Source organism: Fusarium verticillioides, chromosome 2, assembly GCF_000149555.1.
Source record: "Fusarium verticillioides 7600 chromosome 2, whole genome shotgun sequence".
In the NCBI taxonomy this organism is placed as follows: Eukaryota; Fungi; Ascomycota; class Sordariomycetes; order Hypocreales; family Nectriaceae; genus Fusarium; species Fusarium verticillioides.
In genome coordinates this window covers 3259840-3282054 of record NC_031676.1, presented here as the reverse complement: position 1 = coordinate 3282054, position 22215 = coordinate 3259840, and the positions used below count along the sequence as shown (strand labels likewise).

At 48.5% G+C, this 22215-nt stretch overlaps 5 protein-coding genes and 1 non-coding gene across 10 annotated transcripts; 4 read left to right on the top strand and 2 right to left on the bottom strand.

Moving 5' to 3' along the window:
- Window positions 1-1255: 1255 nt before the first annotated feature.
- Window positions 1256-2315, bottom strand: FVEG_03947 (hypothetical protein; the record flags this gene model as incomplete). The annotated part of the gene is made up of 2 exons (XM_018891617.1): window positions 1256-2164; window positions 2313-2315. 2 exons carry the CDS (start codon window positions 2313-2315, stop codon window positions 1910-1912), a joined length of 258 nt encoding a protein of 85 aa, XP_018748162.1. The 3' UTR covers window positions 1256-1909.
- Window positions 2316-2791: 476 nt separating this feature from the next.
- FVEG_03948 (hypothetical protein) lies at window positions 2792-7013 on the top strand. 4 transcript variants are annotated; one of them, XM_018891621.1, is made up of 6 exons: window positions 2792-2824; window positions 2904-3039; window positions 3505-3797; window positions 3884-5161; window positions 5208-6022; window positions 6076-6914. In XM_018891621.1, exons 3-5 carry the CDS (start codon window positions 3592-3594, stop codon window positions 5896-5898), a joined length of 2175 nt encoding a protein of 724 aa, XP_018748166.1. In that variant the 5' UTR covers window positions 2792-2824; window positions 2904-3039; window positions 3505-3591; the 3' UTR covers window positions 5899-6022; window positions 6076-6914. The 4 variants fall into 4 exon arrangements, with proteins under 4 accessions (XP_018748166.1, XP_018748165.1, XP_018748164.1 ...); XM_018891620.1 differs by having other exon boundaries at window positions 5208-6914; XM_018891619.1 differs by lacking the exons at window positions 2792-2824; window positions 2904-3039 and having other exon boundaries at window positions 3128-3797; window positions 6076-7013.
- A 3392-nt stretch (window positions 7014-10405) lies between these two features.
- On the top strand, window positions 10406-11593 carry FVEG_15368 (hypothetical protein). The gene has a single exon (XM_018904494.1). It carries the CDS (start codon window positions 10808-10810, stop codon window positions 11312-11314), a length of 507 nt encoding a protein of 168 aa, XP_018748167.1. The 5' UTR covers window positions 10406-10807; the 3' UTR covers window positions 11315-11593.
- Window positions 11594-12547: 954 nt separating this feature from the next.
- On the top strand, window positions 12548-12663 carry FVEG_15369. Its single transcript, XR_001989291.1, has one exon. It is a non-coding gene; the product is annotated as a 5S ribosomal RNA (ribosomal RNA).
- Window positions 12663-19862, bottom strand: FVEG_15370 (hypothetical protein). Of its 2 annotated transcripts, none has more exons than XM_018904495.1 (2): window positions 15623-19862; window positions 12663-15555 (listed from the first exon to the last, which is right to left on the bottom strand). In XM_018904495.1, exon 2 carries the CDS (start codon window positions 14970-14972, stop codon window positions 14517-14519), a length of 456 nt encoding a protein of 151 aa, XP_018748168.1. In that variant the 5' UTR covers window positions 14973-15555; window positions 15623-19862; the 3' UTR covers window positions 12663-14516. The 2 variants fall into 2 exon arrangements, with proteins under 2 accessions (XP_018748168.1, XP_018748169.1); XM_018904496.1 differs by having other exon boundaries at window positions 12663-16241; window positions 16332-19862.
- FVEG_03949 (hypothetical protein) lies at window positions 13985-14506 on the top strand (the record flags this gene model as incomplete). The annotated part of the gene is made up of 2 exons (XM_018891622.1): window positions 13985-14001; window positions 14341-14506. 2 exons carry the CDS (start codon window positions 13985-13987, stop codon window positions 14504-14506), a joined length of 183 nt encoding a protein of 60 aa, XP_018748170.1.
- Window positions 19863-22215: the final 2353 nt, after the last annotated feature.

Sequence of the window (22215 nt, the reverse complement as noted above, 5' to 3'; positions counted from 1 at the left end):
CAAGTATATTATGTGTGTAACTCTGGAGTTTAGTCCAATGCCAATAATTGGCACTCTAATATGTCGCAGCCAAGTCCTACATGATGGTGTTGGAGTTCTTAGTCGTCACTAGATCCTGACTAGCAGCATGACATAAAGCATCCGATCAAAGGCTTGATCATGCCTGCACTTCGTTTTCAGCTCCTTAATAAGCCATGTTGCCTCGTTCGGTTTCACCGATGTGATGGGTGCGCAAATACGCTCTGTAAGCTTATAATGTCAGCTGCAAGTACTCTTTGTGCAGTGCCGCCTGGCACATGTCGTATCTCAAAGCCATCAACTTGAACCTTTGGCGTATAAATAAATCGTGCACTATGTCATCAGGTTCTGTCATCTACGTACTACGTACTTGGTGTGTGTGCTACGATGGACACGAACTCTTCACTTGAGCCTCAACCATATTGGATCGCGAACCGGCCCGTATCAAGGCACCGAGGCGTCTGTCTCAGGACCTGCGTCTAGCACACCAATGACGATCCTTCTGAAACCAGATGCTCATTAATACCAAACAGCGCCTCTGACTTCCTATTGCAAAGAAGGCAGCTGGAACTTTAGAGCACCATGAAATTAACCTGAACACACGACAACCAACGAATGCATATTTGCCGCCCTTATTTGTGTAGCTGAAAATCTCATCACCAACATCTGACCTACTGTTCCTCATTGTGACGGAAATGGCTGTAATATATAGCGAATTGGGGCTCTGCTGCCTACATTCTACATTCCACAAGGTTGCCTTATCAAGCTACCCAAGTTTAGGTCTTACTTATTCATTGGCGATTATTGAAGGCGCGGGCGCGTAGACTATATGGGGGACCGATTGGGTGCCTCGTATGCGGGGATGACTCCAACAGCCTTGAGATTACTGTGCCAACTGCAGAATCTTATCGATAGTCATTGGGCCATCGGGAGTGCATGGGGTAATAAGGTACCTTTCTAGAATCTACGGAGTACTTGTAGGACTTTTCATCTGGAAGCTTGTGCGTTTCGCGCCAAAGCCACGTTATCTGGGATGTGAATCCTTCGACAGCCAGGGGCAGTCTCCGGAACGTGGGGAGGTAGATACAACCGCCTAACTTAGGTAGATGAATGACAAACGGAGGAGGACCCGACGCCCCGATCGGTATATCTCAATTCAACGACCATATCGTTCAGGTAATCAGCCATGTCAACCATACCCTGTACCTACTTGCTGGGTTGATAATCATGATTTGTGATGATGAGTTGTTTGATGGCAAATCGTTGACGATGCCAGTTGTCCAAAGTGGCGTTCTGTCAAAATTATACTACGGCCCGGCCCAATGCATATATTCCACGCATTCGCGTCAAATCGCCATCACGCAACTACCAAGATCACACCCATAGATGTCCTGCCGTGGGAGGCCTGAATTTAAAAACAGGCCTATTCTCCTCGAATCGGTCAAGCCATTTCCCGATAGATTTCTCATTCACTTCAACCTCGAGCCTGAGGATCGTGAGCAGAGCACACGACAGCACTTCTGCCTGCGCCCCGGCCAGTCGACTCATCCCCGTTTCTACCTAAAGGAGGCGAAAATTTTCACTCCCAACTTCGCCTTTGCTGGATTTTTTTTATGAAGGCCATAGACACCTGTCGGCCGCCGGGAAGATACGCGCTTGAGGGCCTATTGGCCATGCACCAAACGTTGGTCGTCTCTGCCTGGACTTGGACCAGCATCATGCTTGTGCCGCTCTCCTTGATGCGAGCATTTGTTGATAGATGATATTCAATATCATCGTTTACACCAACGAGCTCCGAGAACACTGGTTCAGCTCTGAGGTTGGTTCATCCCGTGTCTTTGATCACTGGGAAAAGGGGTAAACTCGCCCAATGTGTCTGGATTGGTGACATTCAATATTGGACCCAACGGAGCTGAAAAGACAAATCCAGGTTCTCACCACGCCTCACGGTAGATGATCTACGGCGTGAATGAGTCATGTGCGAATGAGTCTGGTGAGTATTGCATTTTTCGTACTTCAGCCTTGATTTCTGGCTCAGCGAAGCCTCGTGAATTGTCTGAGCTGGGAGACTTGTGAAGCATAGGCTCTGGTCATCGCAGACATGGACCAGGCTTCTATCTGAGCCACAAGCTGACGAAGAAATACGCTGAAGAGAAACCTCACATCGCACTCTGTAGTAACTGCCATCCAGTCATTCCGAGATGAAGCTGGATGTCGAAACTGTAAATAGGACTTAGTCAGCGGTGGCTTCCAGTAGATCTTATATAAGTGTCCAAGATCCCACCAGGGCGAACCATCGTGGGTAGCCTTGAACAACTTCAGAGGGGTGATTTTCAAACCCCCAACACCTAACACTGATGACAGGGCTACTTTCACTGTATTTCAGGGTGCAGTGAATGAGCCGGGCGTGAGGCGTGTGCTGGCCCGTCGATTGGTCGAGTGGCCCCTTGGAGTTTGTGGTTCGCGGACCTTGTGGTAGACAGAATTTATATATCAGAGTTGCTTTCTTTCGATTTATATGCTTTAATATTCAAAGATTTAGCTGCCACAATTGTGTCGATTTACTGGGGCCATTTTTATACCACCATTCAAATTTATTCTCCTTCCTGCGTCCTTGGCGAAAGTAGTATTCACTACTTTCGTCGTTGCATGGTTCTTACATTATCGCTGGCCAGTGGCACGTTCCCACGAAGCTAACCGCTTTACCCAATTATGCCTGCTTTGCAGTTCAAAGATTGATATACATACATACGTTATTGTGTTACGGAAACGCAGCAACTTGGCTGTGTTTTTGAAGGTCAACGAGGTATGTTTACTATTCCAGAATGAACGCGAGAAGCTAGGTTTCTTTGATGAGGGGCATTCGATACTAATTGGTGCCGCAGAGCCTCAAACGAGGCAACCGAGCGGGCGAACCAGGCAGCCTTTCGCACACCTCCTCTAGTCATATCGATATCACAAAATTTCGAATTGCATATTGTTTGTCAACCACCATCTCAGATTGATTGAACACATCGGCAGGTAAGATAATGATCCCAGCCTTTTATCCGATGCTCTCAGCCGTGGTTTCCCTTTACCTATCTATATTTTTGCGAACCGTCAGCCCAAAGCCCAGCCCAGCCCAGCCCAGCCATGGGAATTGTGGCTGCTTGCTTGGTTGCCCCCCCCTTCTAATCGAAGCTGCAAAACATGGAACCCCAACCCCCCCTTCCCTGGCTTGTCGAGCCAGAACCTTGGTGGATAACGTCAGGCAGCCTGAATGAGAATCAGGGCAACATTAGCACGCACCCGTCCTCCACTCTCTTGCTTCCTCCTTCTGATGCCCTGTCTCTCTCGTCTGGCTCTTATGCGTTGTGTCCCTTGAGGGATCTGACCTTTGGCTTCTCCTTCTCTCTATCTCTTCCACAATCCCAGCATAATTATGGTTAACCGAATTCTGTACTGCAGAATTCTCTTCATTTGACAGTTGCTCACCATCTTCTCTAGCTCATTCTCTCTCTGTCCCTCTCCCTCACTTACAGGCACGCGCCGGTTGGGCTCGGCACGGTCTCCCATGCTTTGTCATAGCCTAACATGGCAGGCATTACGGACAAATGGGTCCAACATCTGAGGACTCGCGATCGCCAGGACAAGGCAGAGTCACACTCTTTTACGTGCGATATCTGCGGCGACGAAATCAAGACGTTAGAAACTTGGCTCGATCATGTCAAATCCGATCAGGAGCACCAGGAAAAGTGGCCGACGCTGGAGGCAGCGCAACTATCATACGTTCATAAGGGGTCAGTTCACTCCCCAGCTCGGTTCAGTGCTACCGCTGTACCTGCATTGCTAGCAATATACATACTCATTCATCTTGTTCTTGCAGATCGATTAGACCAACTAGTCAGGACTCCAATAGCAGGAAACGACGTGCAGACACCACCAATGGGACCGTAGGGGACCAGACCACAACGGTCACTGCAGTCGATCAAGATCGAGATGCCGAAGGCCACCAGGCAAAGCGTCGGTCGCCTGAGCCGAGCGCTCCAGGCCGTAGCCGTGCCCGTAATGACCACCGGAACGACTACGGGGGTCGGCCCCACCAGAACACATCAGGCCGTCAGCTCTGGACCTCCGATGATGGTGTTCAGCAAAAGTCACAGGGCCAGGGGCGAGCTGTCTCCCTTGGTTCGCCCAGGCAAGGGCCTACCAAGGCAAACAGACCTACACAGACAGCCACACAACAGGTCAACCGTCCTTCATCCAATGATGATGAGTCCACCTCCAAGATGATGCGCCAGCCAGAGACAAGACCCATCTCACAAGATCAGCTTGTCGCAGAGGTAAAAGGCATCTACGCAGGACTGGTCATGGTTGAGACAAAGTGCATCGAAGTTGACAATGCCCAATCATCCAACACTGATGCCAATTCAAAACTTAACAACGAACAATGGCAGGCATTGATTGCACTTCACCGCACCCTCCTCCATGAGCATCATGATTTCTTTCTTGCAAGCCAACACCCCTCTGCTAGCCCTGCTCTGCGAAGGTTAGCATCCAAGTATGCGATGCCCGCTCGTATGTGGCGACACGGCATTCACTCGTTTCTTGAGCTTCTCAGACATCGTCTCCCTGCCTCTCTAGAGCACATGCTCACTTTTCTGTACTTGGCTTACAGTATGATGGCCTTGCTATACGAAACTGTGCCTGCTTTTGAGGATACGTGGATCGAGTGTCTTGGAGACCTTGGTAGATATCGCATGGCCATTGAGGATGATGATATCAGAGACCGTGAGGTATGGACTGGCGTAAGTCGCCACTGGTACAGCAAAGCATCTGATAAGTCCCCTACTACGGGCAGACTTTATCACCATTTGGCCATCTTGGCCCGTCCCAATGCCTTGCAGCAGCTGTACTATTACACCAAGTCCCTCTGTGTTCCCATTCCCTTTTCAAGCGCACGAGAAAGTATAATGACGTTGTTTGATCCTGTGCTGAACAATAATACGGCCCGTCTTGCCCCCGTTGATGCTGCATTTGTACGCGCTCATGCTATTCTCTTCTCTGGGAAGTCCCAGGACCAGCTTGAAGAGTCTGTAGAGAGCTTCATTGATCAGCTGGATAGTCATATTGGTCGGTCGCCTAAGCGATGGCTGGAATCAGGGTCAGTTGGCGTTGAAAAGTCGTTGGAACTAAACTAACTCCAGCAGATACCACATTGCCATTTCTCAGTCCTGCTCCCTACTTGGATACGGCGCTGAGTCCAATGTTCTCATGCGGGCCATATCAAAGAAGCCGGAAGAGACTGACGTCACCATGGATGGGAACACAATTTCCGAGGCCGCCCCTGATGAGACATTCAAGCTTGCGCTTGGCTTTGCAACCCGGACGATTTCGCGAGTTCTTTATCGCTGGGGAGACACCAATACGTTACCCTTCGTGCATTCCATCCTGGTTTTCATGAACCACATGACACAGTATCCAGCGGCCATTTCCCATTTGGAGGATGCGTATCCCTGGAAACTAACTTCCATTATGCTGAACACCCTCTTGCTTTCCTGCGAGCCTGGTTATGAGATCCTTGGCCACTTCCGCCTGCCGGAAAAGGACCAGCTCCCACGCCCGTTGCCCGAGGACTTTGCCATGCGAGGCCTGGTCTACGCCGAGGACTATTTCCCCAACGGATGGTTCAGTAATGACAAGATAGACGAAGATGAGAAGTATTTTGAGTTGCCATCTGTCTCAGAAGAGCGCAAGGGCCGCATCCTGTCTCTTGGATACAGAATTGCATCCACAGGTAACTGGCTTCTCTGGAATGAAGAAAGTCGTCAATTCGAGGTTCCCGAAAAGTATAACGTCAAGATAAACCTGGACAACAGGCAAAAGGCCAACGCCGAGTAACAAGACACGCCCATATGAGCTCAATGTCTGTTTATCTGGCAGGGCACTTCCATGCACGCACATTGGTAAGCCAACAACGTTGGCATGGAGGTGTCCTGCCAGAACAGTTGAGAGGTCATGCCAGGTATTTCCCTCTGACTCTTAACTGCCAGAAAAAAGGATTGAGATCCTAGATAGATATTGGTCCATCTTCCACTATGCTCCAAGGAGTCAGGCCTACCGGCGCCAACACGGATGTCTCAGTTCATGCCAAACCGAGTGGGACTTTGATGGAACCAGCCAGAACAATAGCTTGGACCTGGATCTGGACCTGCCACCCTTCCCCTACACGGATGGATATCATCTTTCAACAACATATCCTACCCGTTCTATCACCGTATCGAATTCAACATGTTTATTGGTCAAATCTTGGACATTCAGAGGACTTTGTGATTATTTGACATGCGACTGGAGCCCGGAGCAGTTATTTCGGGTGTTCGAAAGGGGCAGAACCAAATGTCAACATGACGCTGGCTCTCACTACCCCGACCCCGTATTCATCTAAATGGATACCGGTAACTACATGGTAAACGCCCAAGAAATTGACCATCAAGACAGTAACACTATTTCTTCGGACAAGCGCCTCCCATGACACGTTATACGTTCCCAGGGATTCTACCCGAGAAAGCCTCGGACCCAGCCGCTCTTTTGGTTCACTGACAATCCTGTCGTTCTTTCTGAGTGTTGTTGCTATTCATTATGGCTATTTTAATTTTCTTCTTTGTATGTACTTGCTACTCGTGTTTTAGTGCTCTGAGTGGGTTACCCAGATTGTATTTCTTTTATTGTGTTTGATATCGCTTAACATACATATGCAGCGACAATGGGTGGCAGTTTGTGAACTATTCAGGTGTTGGGGCTTTATTAGAAAGAAGCAGTTGAAAGTATCGGAGTTATGAATAGATACCTAACATGGTAGAATGATACACGTTAATTGGTCAATCGGCCTACCTATTGTTAAACAATCAAGGCTGGCAATGAATTGCTTTGATGGCATCATCAACATCGCATCACATCACAAAGCGTCAAAAAGAGCGGGAAGTGGAGTCCCCCGCGCTTCCCGCCCCCACATTTGGACACTTGCGTTAGGCGTACCAAACTGTCGGGCCAGTTTGGGGGCCAAAAAATGCGACACTTGGCCAACATTTCAGGCCATCCATCTGCAGGCAGGATAACGTACCCAGAAAAAAAGGTACTGGGATCATAGGCACTGGCAGTCGAAATATGTTTGATTTTCATGACGCATAAAATTTGGCTGCAGATTCAAGGTCTACTGTCGCGGATGGTGCGGAATGGCTAGAAACGCGCCCATGGCATGATTTTGACGTTGCTAGTGTGTAGCTTGCATGGTGTAGGATTTTGAGGTGCGACGAATCGGGTAAATGGGAGGCCAGACGGCGTCATGCACTTGCTGATGGGCTGTCTAATGCATGTCCAGTTACAATTTGAGTTGCGCTGAAACGTGTGAGAGGAGCTGGCAGCTTGTTTTGGGTGGCATTGGGCATCACTACGGGATATATGGATGAACCACTTGGATGAAGGATTGTGAGTGTATCAACGGTTTGACCAAGACTAGAGGTTATTAAATTTGTTTGATATTAAAAGGGCTCGGATATGCGGGAGTCAATAGTACGTACATGTCTCGGATGGACAAATTTGGGTCAATAGCACTCTGACTATGCCAGACATGGACTGCGAGTTTTTGAGGCCTCGAGCCAGGGTTATAGTTGCATCTTGTAAAGTTGGAGGACTTGAAGTAACGTGGAACGATTTGGCGCGGCAATTGTTGTAACGCAGTGAGGACACCTGTAGTACCGGCAGTTGAGACACGATTCTTCCACATCCTGATGCTATTCGCTTTGATAGAGTATCAACAGTATGAGAGTGTACATAGACGACAGATGACTTGATGCCTACAAATACACTATCATAGGCCCTGCACCATTACTCTAGCCTCCCTACAGTAATATACCTGGGGTAAATCCGCGTGGTAGGGGATTTGAGAGCGACGTGAAAAGGGTACATCCTGGATTTGCATCTCCAAAACGAGGTAACTAGAGTTGACCAAAGAAGATACTCTTTTGGCATTAGTCAAGTTCAACCCCGCTGGGTCTTACCAAAAGCGAAGCAAAGGTATTCGCAAGATCAAGGCAAGAGAAAGAGGCCAGGGTATTGAGGTTCAAATTCAGCGAGGCCAGCGGCGGTCAATCTGGTCAATTAAGCCAATCGGATTAACGGCCCTCAGGGTTGAGAATTTGTGAGCCCTTTCTGATTGGCCAGATTAAGCGCAAACTGCAAACTGGCAGAATCCCACCATCCTCTTGTCTATCTTGTGGGATATTGAACTGGCCTATCAAGTGGAAATGAATTAATCGAAGCTGGAATGCTTATTGTCACAAATCTGAGCTTTTTACAAACCCTCCGTTTGAGACAGTACTAAAATGCAGTCGTAAAATATTCCCTGCATGGAGATCGAATAAAACCTCCCCTTAAAGACAAAAACATCCTTTTTCTGGCATTAGAGATAGCTTCGAGAGGAGAACAAGAAGGGTACCGAGCAAGAAAATCATAAGCTAAAGGGAGGGGGTTGCCTCGCCTGGGACAACAGCGTGTCAGCATCTGAGCTTTGTAAATGCTGCATCAAGATATCCTAGCATTTTCTTGGCAACTCGATTGTAGGAATATGGAAACTATACAATATACCGCTACTCAGACGTTATGAACTAAACCTGGAGGGGTTTTTTTTTGGTTATGATGTGGTATGAAATAAAGAAAGAGTATCTATCTAGTCACGACTTTTTACTTATTTAGGAGAAGATAGAGAGTCGAATCTCTAGATACCGGGCTCAACCACAAAAACATTTAAACTCATGCATATCAGAACCACGAGAGTGCCAACTCTGAGATATGTTGAGACACTGCTGAGTACATTTGCGACTCATTTATAACATCAGTATGATCGTCATATCAAACTTACATAGACGTGAGTTAAAAGCCATATCGGGCACATCATTTAAGCGAGCTTGGCCGTTGTGTTCAAGATGGACCATCTTTGCCCTTGGTTGGGGGGCCACGCGCCCGATATGTCATGGCATTCTACAGAGCTTCTAGAATTGTTCTAGAAAGATTCTAGAGCTATTGCTAGTGTCATGCCGTGATACCTTGATCCTGCAGTCGCCTTGATCCCTCAGGTATTCGGAACCCGGAAGCCCTCGTGTTTTCCACGAGTCGCAACGTGATGCCCGAGGTCCGAATCTGCATTAGCCGTGTCTTCTTCCGAGGTCGAATGCCAAGATTGTGAAAGTCTCCGAGTTGCCTGATCATCGCCAGATTCTGTACACAACGTCGCCGAACTCTTTGACACAGATGATACGACCCATGTTCTGGAGGCAGACGAGGCAGAGAAAGGCAACCGCCAATATACGCGGAACAGGCACCAATACCCGCAGAGTATCCATGCGGATGCAGTGGCGGTTAGGCATGTGATTGACTCCAAAGAAATGCTGGCAAATGGCGGTGGAGATTACGTCTATGGAGAGGCTGAGAGCAGTCATGCTGTTCGAGTATTACGTGTGAGTTCGGTTGCATGAAGCCCAGGCATTGTAAATTCAATTTGTAAGCCCGTGTAAGTGAAGTGACAGTGTAGTCCTAGCGTTGAGGTAGCTAGCTCTCTGCCCCCAAATGGTTACCTAAATGCGGGGATTGCTCCGTTAGGGCTCTACCTGTAAGATTAAGATTACTGAACTGGACTGGACTGGACTGGACTGGACTGAGCGCTTGAGCCTTGAGCTCGTAGAATTGAGGCCTGTCAATAATACATACAATGGCTGTTACTTAAAATGTCTGAGGCCGCCTGGCGCCTGCATTTGAGGATCTGGCACTCTGATGCCGGTCGAGCCTACATGGATACGTGTCAGCGTAGCACTCAAAGGCAACCGAAACCTACAGGAATAGCCAAGCATGGCAATGTCCTGCATAGATTAAACTACCTTACCTACCTTATGAGGGAGGATGTAGTGTAACTAGTTGACTTGACCTAACCCAAGGCCGGGTCGTGCCGCGTGACAATGCACCAACCGCACAGGAAGTCAACTAACTGCAGCTGTTGAAGTGCCTTGGACGCTGTCTCACTAGATCCTTGTAATTGGGTGTTCGAGGGCACAGTAGCAGGCTTCACATGATTAAGGTATCGCTGATCTGCCGCTATCTGTACTCGACAGCCTCATTTCTGAACTCGGTGTAGACTCGAGGTCGAATGGGCAAGCTTCGTCTCATCCTTTCTGAAACCGGGTGATATCAGATGCGAATGCTTCGATCATCATGAGCCAAGTATTGCCCTTTTGCATTGAACTACTGCGCTGTCTTTTGCGTGGGGGATGGCATACATACCTGTCGTCGCCTTATAATATCATTTGTTGGTTCGCCCAAATGCGGCTCCGCTCTTTGACATCAACACAACAGCCAACAACAAACAACAAACAACCAACACAATGAGGGGTAGAGGAGGCAAGGGAGGATCAAGACCACACTCCCACTTTCACTCTCACTCCCACTCTCACTCTGACTGTGCCGTGACTGTTACACTCCAACGTCTTTTTTACCCGTGAAACGAAGCATGGTTCATGCAGTTTCCCGGCGCTTGTGCCTGTATCACCTCCTGTGAATCCCCATCAATTATCGTGCGCAGTTGCACAAAGAAAACTGAGTCTTGACGTCTGTTCTCGTCGGAACACACACGCTCACCCTCTGAGTAACGCACCCACGCACTCAGAAACCAGTTATTTCTTCGGATTAGGCGAATTCGTCGGCGAACAAGCTCCGATACCGAATTGAAACGATATGATTTCAAGGCCGTGGATCTGCGGCTGAGATGCATGCGCAGTGGCTCTCTCTAACGCGGGCGCCTTGTTCTGTTTCTCACCTCCCTTCTCGGGGACATGCTACTTCCTTGCCTCGTCCGAGCTTGCATCTACAACCAAGGACTTGCACTTTAACGCACTTGTCTGGACATGCTGGCTCTTTTTATCTTGAGGTACATGCGAGGCCCTGGAGAGCCGCATTGACACACGCAGGCCACAACCATGATCAAAGAGCATCAACTACCAATAAAAGCGAAAGGCAACGGGTTGCCTTCTCGTCAATCATAAGGTCCTACGTCATAGCACTCCTCAACAGATGCTTCTGTCTCCAGCTCCATGCACGAGGCAGAAACGAGCATGACATGGCGCCTATTGAGATAATGACTCGCCGAGTAATTCTCGGATGCTGTTTCGTATCGAGTTGCCCTATATGGAAGAATATCGTGAGGCAATTGCGGTATTTTGAAAAAGAAAAACAGAAAATCTCCATTGTAGTTCTGAAAATGACTCGAGCGTGATAAAAAAGAATCTCTCAACTAATCTGCTCAGATGGGGGCGGTGAGAGTCATTGCTGTGCATATGGGCTGAGAGGGTTCATCAGGTTGAAACAGAGTTCACTGCTGTCGTTTGAAATAGATGAATCATGTTGGTTCCGAAGCTTAGTTGTCTGTAGTTCTGTTGTAAACCTCAAGGCATTACCCCTTACCATTTGGCTCATCATGAGGCAGTCGTGGACCCCAAATTGTTATTTGCACACTTGTAAGAAGAAGGCTCTTCAGTCTTTTTTAAGACCCAGTTTGATCAAATATTACGTGTAGTAGCCAGGGGGTGTTGTCAAGATCGTGGTTGTGGTGGTTAGTGTTGAGTGTAACAATGGTCAGCTTCATCTTCTCATTAACTTTAATTCTATCATCCTTCGACCTGACCCTATCACTGCCCAAAGTCTTTCTAAATAGCATTCCATACCTCATACCCAACATTTGCTACATACAGAATCATGCTCAGCATCCACTTCATACGAACAATAGATTTCCTGGGCACAAGGCATTTCGATCACAAACAACCTAAGGTATTCATGAACAGATGTACTTCAACATAGCCTATGATCCGTCATGCGTACATGTAGGTTCATGCTGCAATAGAGTTGACGTACCATACCAATATTGGACTTTCGGATGCTTCAGGCTGGATATAGGGATCTCAGACTGATTGGCCTTTGATTGGCCTCTGGCGATGGTTAGATACCATCTCACTATATTTTCAGGCTAGCAAGGGATTTGGGGTTTAATTATATTGATATTCATGTCTTTATATATATAATGAACAGTTCTGTTAACTGTCCCCAGCGTAACTTAAACTTAACCAGAGCGTACAAGCCTAAATAGTTGCTGTAGAGCTATTTGACCTTTCATATCAAGAGATCTAATTCTAAACCAGAGTTTGATTTATATATATACTATCAGTTATGGTGTTTCATCGTTGTATGTGTTGAGCCTGTATATGTACAGCCTCTCCTCACTAAACAAGCCGTAACTCCCACATCAATCCACCATCAATAGTAAATAACATATTAAAAGATATCAAGCTCCTTTCTCTGCTCTTTTTCTTTGATTTATGATTGGTTTTAGTCGGGACAAGGCTGCGTAGGCCCTTGTTGTCTCGATCAGGCTGTAGGGCAAACAAGGCTCTCGGCTACCTACCAACAACACCAACCCCCTGATATGGCGACACAGCAGCCCAACAAAGCACATACGACCATAGCTCGAAGAAAATACGGGATCCCGTCTGCTCTCCCATAGTCAAGCTTCGAAGCGCTGGATTAGTAGTTGGGTCGGTGACGACCAGCGAATCCCCGGTGTTGTATTTTTTTGCCTTTTGTTGCAGTTACAGCGCCCCTTTTTGCGTGATACTCCCTCTGTCTATGGCTTCCACACACACCTTTTGTATCAGCTGCATTATTGACTACAAGCGTAATTCATTTTTCTTCATAGCTGCTTTGTACTCGCTCAACTTAGAGTGCACCTCGCTTAGCTTGTGGGGTTTTAGTTTGGTGCCACGGTGAGTAATGGATGATCTCTTGATAACTTAGACACCACAGCTCTACCATTTCGGGACGTTTTGAAGGGCAAATGCTTCTAAGGGACATTCTCGGCAATACTCATCGGATTCTCGGATAATACGAGCCATCTATGTTGACCGGTCTGAGGGCTGTGAACCTCCAGCCGCTTGAGTCTCATCACAATATTATCGTCTGTTTTTTTACTTGTCTCTTTCTGATATATCTTCGTATGCTCGACCGAGCTCATGCACAGCTTCTCATGATCACGAAGGCTTCGTTCAGCCTTCAACGGCATATGCCGCTGGTCAGATCAGACTGCCTAAACGCACCAAAGCCATCCTGACTTCTTTCGTCTCGTGTCCCCCGGAGTCGCCGAGAACATAACAAGGCGTCAGAATCTCCTGCGTCCAAAGCATCATAGACTTCCTTTCTGGTGCCTGGTAAACGAAGTATGGGCTTATGAGAGACGCCACACATCTGAAAGTTGTTGGGCCAACCCGCCTCCCATATAAGACGCGTCCTGACCTGGCAGATCTGACGATGCTGTGCATTAGACGAGCAAAAGTCCCATCTTTGATGCAGGTGTTAGGCGCCTCTAAGTTCTCGTGTCGCTGACTTAGGGGTTACTCTTCAGGCCCAATGTCCAGGTCGGGCCTATATCATATCGTAATAGCAAAGCCTCCCGCGCGGGAGGCTGAGGCTGGAAGTCAATCCAACCTTGATATCCTATTTCTATCTACTTTGAAGAGTGCGCGATATCTATTTTGTATGAGAATCAACATTGACGAGTCTGATCATTGACGCCCCAGCGTATCTGTGTGTCCAAACTTGACGTGATCTACTTAAACCACTTGTGGTCCCCAAGATCCTTTGCACAGAGTCAGCCAGCCACAACCATCCCTTTGACCGAAACTCTCGCTTTACCTCGCCTAAAGGCTCGCGATCTTCTCTACTGCCTCTCTGTGACGCATACAGAGCTTCTCGGTAGCTCGCCTGGATAACTGATATCGATTTACTCAAGCCTGGCATGAAGCTCTTCGCGCTTGGCATTGAGTCCTTCGCTTCAACCCACAGTGTACCTATTCTTTGAGACATACGGAATCTTCGGGTACTATTCCTCGAGCCAATGATGAAGCTGGCTATCAAGTACGTCTAGCAAACCATTCTCCCTGCATTAGGCGTTAACGTCTGTGGAAGCACACTTCGACTCCTTTTTGGTACAGATCCACCGACTTCACCTTTCTCCGACTTGGACTCGCTTGGCATCACTCAAAAGGTTATACACGCTTCAGTCGACGAGAAAGATGTTGTTTTACATTGTCACTTGCTGGAGCACTTCGTTTCAATTAAGCCCAAGATTGACATCTGGGCCGTGAGGCATATGATCGATCCAGCCGCAGCATGGACATGCTACATCAATATGGGCGTTCGCCGACTCCTAGATTGGTTCAAGGCGTCGCATGATGGCCACATTGACCTGAACAGAGACATTCCTCCCCTGGATGTTCTTCTCGTATGGCATGCGTTCTTGCAAGACCCAGTTGCATGGGGTGATTTTATTGAGGACTCTCAACTATTGTTTTCTCGGTGGAACCCTGACGAATTGGTGTGTATTACCAACTCCTCTGGTGCTCAAGAATTCAGCAATTAACTCTTCTTAGTTAAAAGCTCTTGACGGCAATAGGCATGGATCGTTCGAACCTTCGCCGGAGTGCATGGACAGGATCAACCGTGTGTACCATGAGGCAGAAACCTGCAGCCTCATGAGCATGTCTGTTGATTATGTCTTCTCCGTCAGCCCCAATGAAATGACTCAAGAAGTGATCCGACTTTTCTCTCAGAAGCGACTGAACCATATCGCTATGACACCAAGAGGTCAACAGAGATTCTTTTACGACTTCCATAAAGCCGTCCAGCGTCAACTTGACCTCGCAGAACAAGATGTCAAGTTCTCTTGGCATCGCATATACGTGTCCCGTGAGGACAATGAGCGGGTGTTGAGGCCCGCCATCCAGCGCTACCGGAGGTTCTTCACTCTGGAGACGTTCAGAGAAGAGATCGGATACTGGCGGTTCGAATATCCAGATCATATTCGGTTTACCGATTTTGACATCCATCTCGTCTGGAGAACACACAAGCTCGCGCCCCAGAAATATGAACGGTTTTGTGTCAATTACTTTGGTGGCCTTGTATACATGATCCCAGACCCCCCTGATAACCAAGAGGTGAGGGTCTCCCACCGCAATAGTAAATATCAGATCTATGAGCACTTATTTGGCGAGGAGTATGCCTTGTGTCTCTGTTGGCCATGCGTCAAGGGAAGAATGGACAGTCCTGCAGGCTGGCGCTCTTTCAGGCGCCTCGCTAGGCCAGTGGTGAAGACACAGTTGGCGGCGGAGATGGACCGTCGCCGCGCCGCAGCTGTGAGCATTCCTCTGGACTTTGCTGAGAGGCAATGTCGCAAATGTGGCTCCCACCCCCGGAGACATTGTCGAAAGGAGGACATGATTGAAGCCTCAGCAACAAAGCCTATAACTCATGGACGCTCATTGTACGATCGCGTTCCGACGCCTAGAACATCAGTCACCTCCCCCTACACCCCAAGTCGGAACGATCCCTTTGCTGTTCCGTTCAGAGACCTAGGAATGTTTCCGTTTCGTTCTGAGATTCTGGACCAAACCCCTTCGCAGTCTCCTTCGCCTTCAGCAGCATCAGTTTCGGTGACTCTAGAGCCCACACAGAGAAACAGAAACATGGACCTGCGAACCTGTAGTCGAAGTCATAATTCTACCCCTGAACTCACCGTCGCATCTACGCAGTCAGGCGACAGCGATATCGAAATCGGTCCCAGTTACTATACCCTGACAAGGACCCTGAGCATGTACCAGATTTCTGCAGACGCGAGTGAACTCACTCCACGCGCCGACAACAGGAATGCCGATGCAACAACCGATGATCCACGATATGTATCTAATGTTCCAACATCAAATGGCCCAGAGCCCGGGGCGTGGTTAGCTGGTTAAAGTTGCAGCATGTTAGTTACCAGCTACGGCGGAGGCTATCGATGATGGACGTTTCACTAGCATTGCTGGGGACGGTAATTACCAAGAGGTTACTCCAGAGATAGACTTCAAGCTACCTTGTCTAAGTCGACGAGCTGGTCGCCCAATACAGCGCTTGTGTTTCTCCACCTTGGCCAGTTATGAGTGACCCGATATGAAACCTGAGAGGAACGTGAAATATTGACTGATTAGAGTGTTTGTCTCTGGCCACACGCATCGATGATTTAGAGTGAGGTCAGCCAGTTGCGTCTTGAATCTTGACTCGGTGGCTTCTTAGTGCCTTGGGCCAAAGTCTCGACTCGTGTTCATTTGCTTGTCCTTAACCTCGCATAAGACACAAGGTGCATTAGTGTAGGTTGGTATATGTGCTGTAACGTCTGGGGGGGCTATATCATAGCACTTTTCAAAACTTACAGGTCATTCGGGATCTACGTTGGTAGTCTCAAGGGGAATAATGGCGACTAGCCAACGGCGGCTAAAGCTATCCCCGCTCTTTCTCTCCCTCACAGCTCCATGTGATATCTGAGACATGCAGCACGCCGAGGGAGCAAACCACACACAAGAGCTGGGACTATCGATCGGTAGGGCACGGCCACCGGCATAAGGCCCGACCCATTGACGGAAACAAACACACACATAAACGTTTATGTATGTGTATGTACGAAGGTCAATGCGTGCGGTTGGCTGTGCAGAAGTCATGTATGTATCATATCAACCAACTCCCGAGGCCGGTAAAAAGCAATATTGTACATCCTCCACAATGACCTGTCCGTAAACTCCGTACTGGCACTTATTTTGTGGAATGTGCTGTTCCATTTGCTGCAGCTCGTCACTGATCCTCTCATTGTCAATGTTTTTCTTCTTACCACCTCTGACAGACTTTGTCTTTCTTCGTCCCTGGAATTAGTTATGTACCACATAGAGATACATCGAGAAAAAGCAATATGAAACGGTCGTACGATGGGGGCAAGCAACCGCATAACAGGGAGCAACATGGCCAACAAAAGTAAACCTAATTCAAGGCTTAGACTCGAACATGGGAGATTCGAAATTTTCTCATCGGGGTACCAATCGCCCTCTAAGCATGACTTGTTTCCTCTCAGCATCGAATATGACTTCGGCTCCAGTCATAGGCAAACATCTTCGGAATGCATTCAAGCCATGGCTGTGACGATCTACAGCTATGAATAGCAGTCGGCGCTAACATGTGTCAAGACGTTGCATCCATTTAATACCATTCCCTTCTCCATCACCACATGCCACTGGAGTTGTCTTTGGATTGCACTCCACAGATGTTTGCCACGCCCTGCCATGAGGTGGCTGGCAAACAGTTTTCATCACGTTTGTCAAGATTGCATTGTCTCAAGGCCATGTTTTTCGCGGAAAGGTTTTGACTGATAGTCACAAACAGCGTGGTAAGCCACATGGAAATAATCCCAGTCATAAGCAAGGGGGCACATTCAACGGTCCCGGAAGAATCCCGTTAACGGACCGTGGCAAGCGCCAAACTGATGTTCTCCTTTTGATGAATTGAGGCGTCAGCAACTGAAGTGATAAGGCTGTTGCTATAGCTGTTTTAGCTGTTTCCAATGAAACACATCGGGGGCCAGGACCGACATCCGCTGATCGTCCACCAACTTATTCCGAGTCTAATAGTGCATGTTTTTCACTTTGTGTATCATGGACGATGGTAGATTGTAGTCAAAAGTCCGAATACCTACTGTGGTCGCAGTCTTGTGAAACAACACCGCCCTAGGTTGTTGGTGGGTTTAGCTAATATCGAACAGGGTTATATGTCGGTCGCAAGCGATCTCCAGCAACGGGTTCCTCCAAAGCGCTTACTATTAGCAACTGGGGTGCTTGAAACAGTTTTCGTACAGAAATAGCTCAGCAACAAAACTCCTAGAGCTCCCTGGTATCGATGTTGCGTTGAGACTATCGAGTGGCTGCTGAGGGCGCGCATCATTGGGATTTGGGATGCCAGCATCGAGATTCGGTCCAACAAGACTGCAACGGTGTTGTCGACTGGCTATACCCCCAAGACTTGTTGGTGTCAGCAAGGAGGTATCTGAAATGTGACAGTATGTACTGAATTTCGGGGTGGCTCTACCCCCATGATCGTCCCTTGCCGCCCTTTTGAGTTGCCCTGTTGAGCCTGGCAGAGTTAACGTGTCTCCGCCACAGTGGTGCATCCGGAGATCATCCCAAACCACAGTGGAAACATCGCCTTTTCGCGTGTGGGTGATCAATTGCACATCTTGTGAGATGGTTGGCATCAAGATCAGGTAGTCGGACAACCATCTCCACGCGATCTTTCCTCCCTACGACACAACGGGCCGTAATCCTATTTAGCCGTCGAACTCGACTTGATTGCAACAGGCGCATGACTCTTCTCGCAACCCACAGCACTAATTTTGCGATGTCCTACTTGAGAAGGAGGACATGTTCTCGGCGAATCCTCAAGATTGCTTGCAGATCCTTTGAACGACATTTCACTAGAAGGATTTTGGTCTTTTGCAAGATTCGCGTGATAGTCCTTGTACATCTTTACTAGAGGTAGTTGAAAGGAGACATGGGGTTTGAACGACATAAATACAAATAGCCATGGGCTAAAACTGGCGTATATGAGGTTGCAATCGAACCTGTTTACTCTTGACAGCAACGCAGTGAGGTTTCTCGGTATGGGAGATGACGTGGAAGACGAATGGTATCCCCCAAACGTTTCTCTGGGTCACCCCCTGAACTGATCCTGATCCTGCGGCAAACGAGATCACAGCATGCTGCACGCCCGCTAGTGATGCTATGGTAAGCTCAACGGCCCGAGTTTGAGCATTTGGGGATTGGCAGCAAGGGCAACAACTGGATCAGTTCGAAGTGGACTATTCTCAAACGAGAGAGCTCAGAGAGCTGTAATGCAATGTCCCCATTTGGTCATTCCATGAAGTTGACAGGACCAGTCCTTGACACTCACTCGCTCAAGAACGAATCACCACGCCAGCCAGTCGTGCATCCAAGGACAAGAACCGGAGGCTCTTCTTCGACAGATCCCGAGTCAGCAAAGCTGGGTTAAGGGTATGACGTCCCGACGATCCTTTAGGCGATGGACTGATTTGAGAAGAGACAGAGTACATGACGGGAAGTTCCGTTCATGGAGACCCTTGGAGAGAAAGGCTTATGTTGCGCTTTATAACATGAGACGAAGTCGATCAAGTTTCCTTTGACACGGACCAGAGTTACCCGAACAGGCAATCTTGTCGTGGTGTGGGGGGGAATAACGGTCGACGAGGTTAGGGGCGCCAGACTCTCGGGCAAGGGATCAAAAGCTGGCAGATGGTGAGAGCACGTCCTGTAGCCGCAACGCCAGCCATAACAAAAGTCCAAAACGGAATAAGCCGTTGCACAGGAAAATGAATCTATTCTAGAATCGGGATTCTGCTCGCCAGAATGGAGTTAGTAAAGTGGATGAAGCCGAGCATCGTGAGGGTTCCAGCAAGGTCGGAGGATGCGGATGAGAGGCGTAGTTCATTTCTGACTTAGCCTTGCGTGCGAGCAAGCAAGCAACAGGGCCAAGTCAGGAACGCCAAGCGCTGTAGGTGATGTGATTAACGTGTTTAAGTATCCATAGCTCTGTCATCATATCTGACCATGGCTAGCAGGCACACGCAGACTGAGATAGAATGTACAGTACTTTGAGTTGGAAGGGGTCTCGCATTGTTGGCCCGTGATTAATCAACCTCGGCAGTCGTGCTAGCGCAGCCTGTGCAGATGCCAGAAACCAGAAGCCTAACCGAAGCCTTGGAGCGCAGTGCTAAAGCCGGTGACGCTTTAGTGCTGTTAGCTGTGAGTCCTGTCAAGCCTCAACCCCAAAGACGCGCCCGCGTGTATTGGGGGAGGCTAGAGCAGGACAGAAAGCAGAACTTCCACCTTTGTCCAAGTCTAACTGAGACGCAAGAGATTAAAATCAGGCCACCATGACGAGTGGAGGTAAGGCGGACGGGGATGCGCCAGGGTGTGCAGCCCCCAACTCCAAATCAAGTCTAATCCACATCTCGCGTGGCCAGCGCCCTGGGATAACGAGGCAAGGGTATCCCCTGCTGATCGCCGCCATCTGTGAAGATCACTGGGAAATCCTCGTGGGATGAAGGTCCCAAACGAGATGTCTGGTTGATCTTTGGGGGGCACTGACCAATAACATCTCGGAAATATCCGTCAGGGTTGTTGATGCGAACGAGTTCATGAGTGGTTGCGCATTTTGGTCATATTTTGCGATGCCATGCAATTCCTCTTTGCCCAGATAGACGTTGAGGCTTGCTATACGTTGATCGGAAAAGTACGATGGTGTTTAGCGATCTCGATAGTGGCTGAGTGGTGCTTAGGTATTCTGCTGACTTGGATAGGTAGGTAGGTCAGCAGACGAGGCAGAGAGCGAGGCACATGATTTTCAAGGCTCGGACAATCCTGAATCATGCGGTTGAGTTCAGGCAGCATCGTAGCGTATGCCATGATTCATCAACTAACTGTGAGGCTGCTTTGAGGGCCGTGTTGATTCTGTCCCGAGCATCCATTTGCAACTGCCTGGGTTGACTCTGTAGTAGCTATCTGTGTCCTTCCTTCTCCAAGGAACATCCCCAAATGAGTTTTGATGAGGTAGGTGTAAGCCACCTCAGTCTTTGAGACAAGATCTGACTAATCACTCAGTAAACAACTACTAACATACCTAGGTACTGGTCTCTTTTTCGCATCATGCGAAAGCGAACCCGAGCCGCAGGTGTCATTCATAAAGACCGTCGACTAAGACAATTAATAAGCCTATTTAATTCCATTCCATTATATTCCCCGTACCACGCTTACTCTATCCCTCAAGACGTTTCAGGGCGTAAGTTCGCTTAACGTCCGGTTAAGACATGTGCCGACAACGCTGTCCTTAAGCATTGTAGGCGAGGTGTGGTGGCTGTCAAGTACCAGCGCCAACCTCCACTACCCGGGCTCCTACTTTGATCCACTGAGAGCGGCATTTCTGCAAGCATCTCTTTCGGGCGGTGGTGGTGTTGATGATAATGGGAAAGAACTGACTGTCTAATGCATTTCCATGATTCAATACCCTATCCTCACGGGGCACTTTCCACAGTCCGGTCCAATGCTAATAAACTCCCTTGCATTGCATTGCGTTGCATCACATCTCACAATCACATCAGCTAATGCCCGTGTCTCAGGCTGAGGTAATCAATCACTTTTCCCTTCTCCTCCTGGAAGTCCCCTCCAAATTGAATCCTTTTCTTCGTCGCCAACATTGACTCTCTTGAACCTAGCATCTCTCGGCACGGCAGGGCAGCGCGTGGCAGGGCAGTGAGCTGAATTTCCCGATCGACAGATTTTCTTCAAGCCAAAAACCTTGTTCTCCTACCGACGAATTCTGGAAGTGACCCTAGCAACCTTGGCTAGAATCTCACCAATCAAGTCTCCCATAATCGAACCAGATTCCACCAACTTCATCATCCCGCTTTGCTTGCCGGTCGGCTGGTACCCAAGCTAATTTCGGTATATACGTAATCCGTGTGTCCTGTGCACGTTCATGTGAAACTAATGCGCTGGTCTGCTCATACTACCCGTCGATTAATAGCTCCCTTGGGCTCACCAAGCAAATGCCGAATGCGCCCCCAAAGCCCCTTTCTAGTCCCTACAGCGGTTCTTCTGGTCTTTGGCCGATCAACCTACTGATTGCACTTGAAATAAGGATCAAGGTGGATTCATTTACATTACTCCCACTCGGTAGTGTTTCGATGCAAGACAAGGCTAACCGCGAACGTGTTGACTTAGATCCCAAATACTTAGTCTGGTGAACCCGTTGTCATGTTCTTCCGCTGGCAAACTGGCTGTGTGACTTTCGACAACCTTCTGTTGAGATCATCTGCTCACTACCCAGAAACTAGAGCGCCTTGTGGCTGTTTTTAAACCGACCACATCAGTAACAAAAAGTGTTTCAGCTGTTACGTCACTGTCTAAGTTATGCCGACACCGCAATTCTCGCTATATTTCTGTGTTTATGCAATCGTAGCTGCTGCCTCTGAGAATATATGTCTGTTCAAACAGTTATTTGAAGCTTTGGGTTATGCAGTATCCGCCGCCTGGGAGTTGGAACTCCACAGGTCATTACGGAGTACAAGTTCGTGCACTTCATCTGGAGAATCAAAAGTTGGCAGACAACCACCCCACTGATCATTGGGCTATCCCACATCCCACACAGGCCAGGCCACTGACGGCTAAGCCGACTGTGCCTCAGAATTGCCGTCGCTGTGCA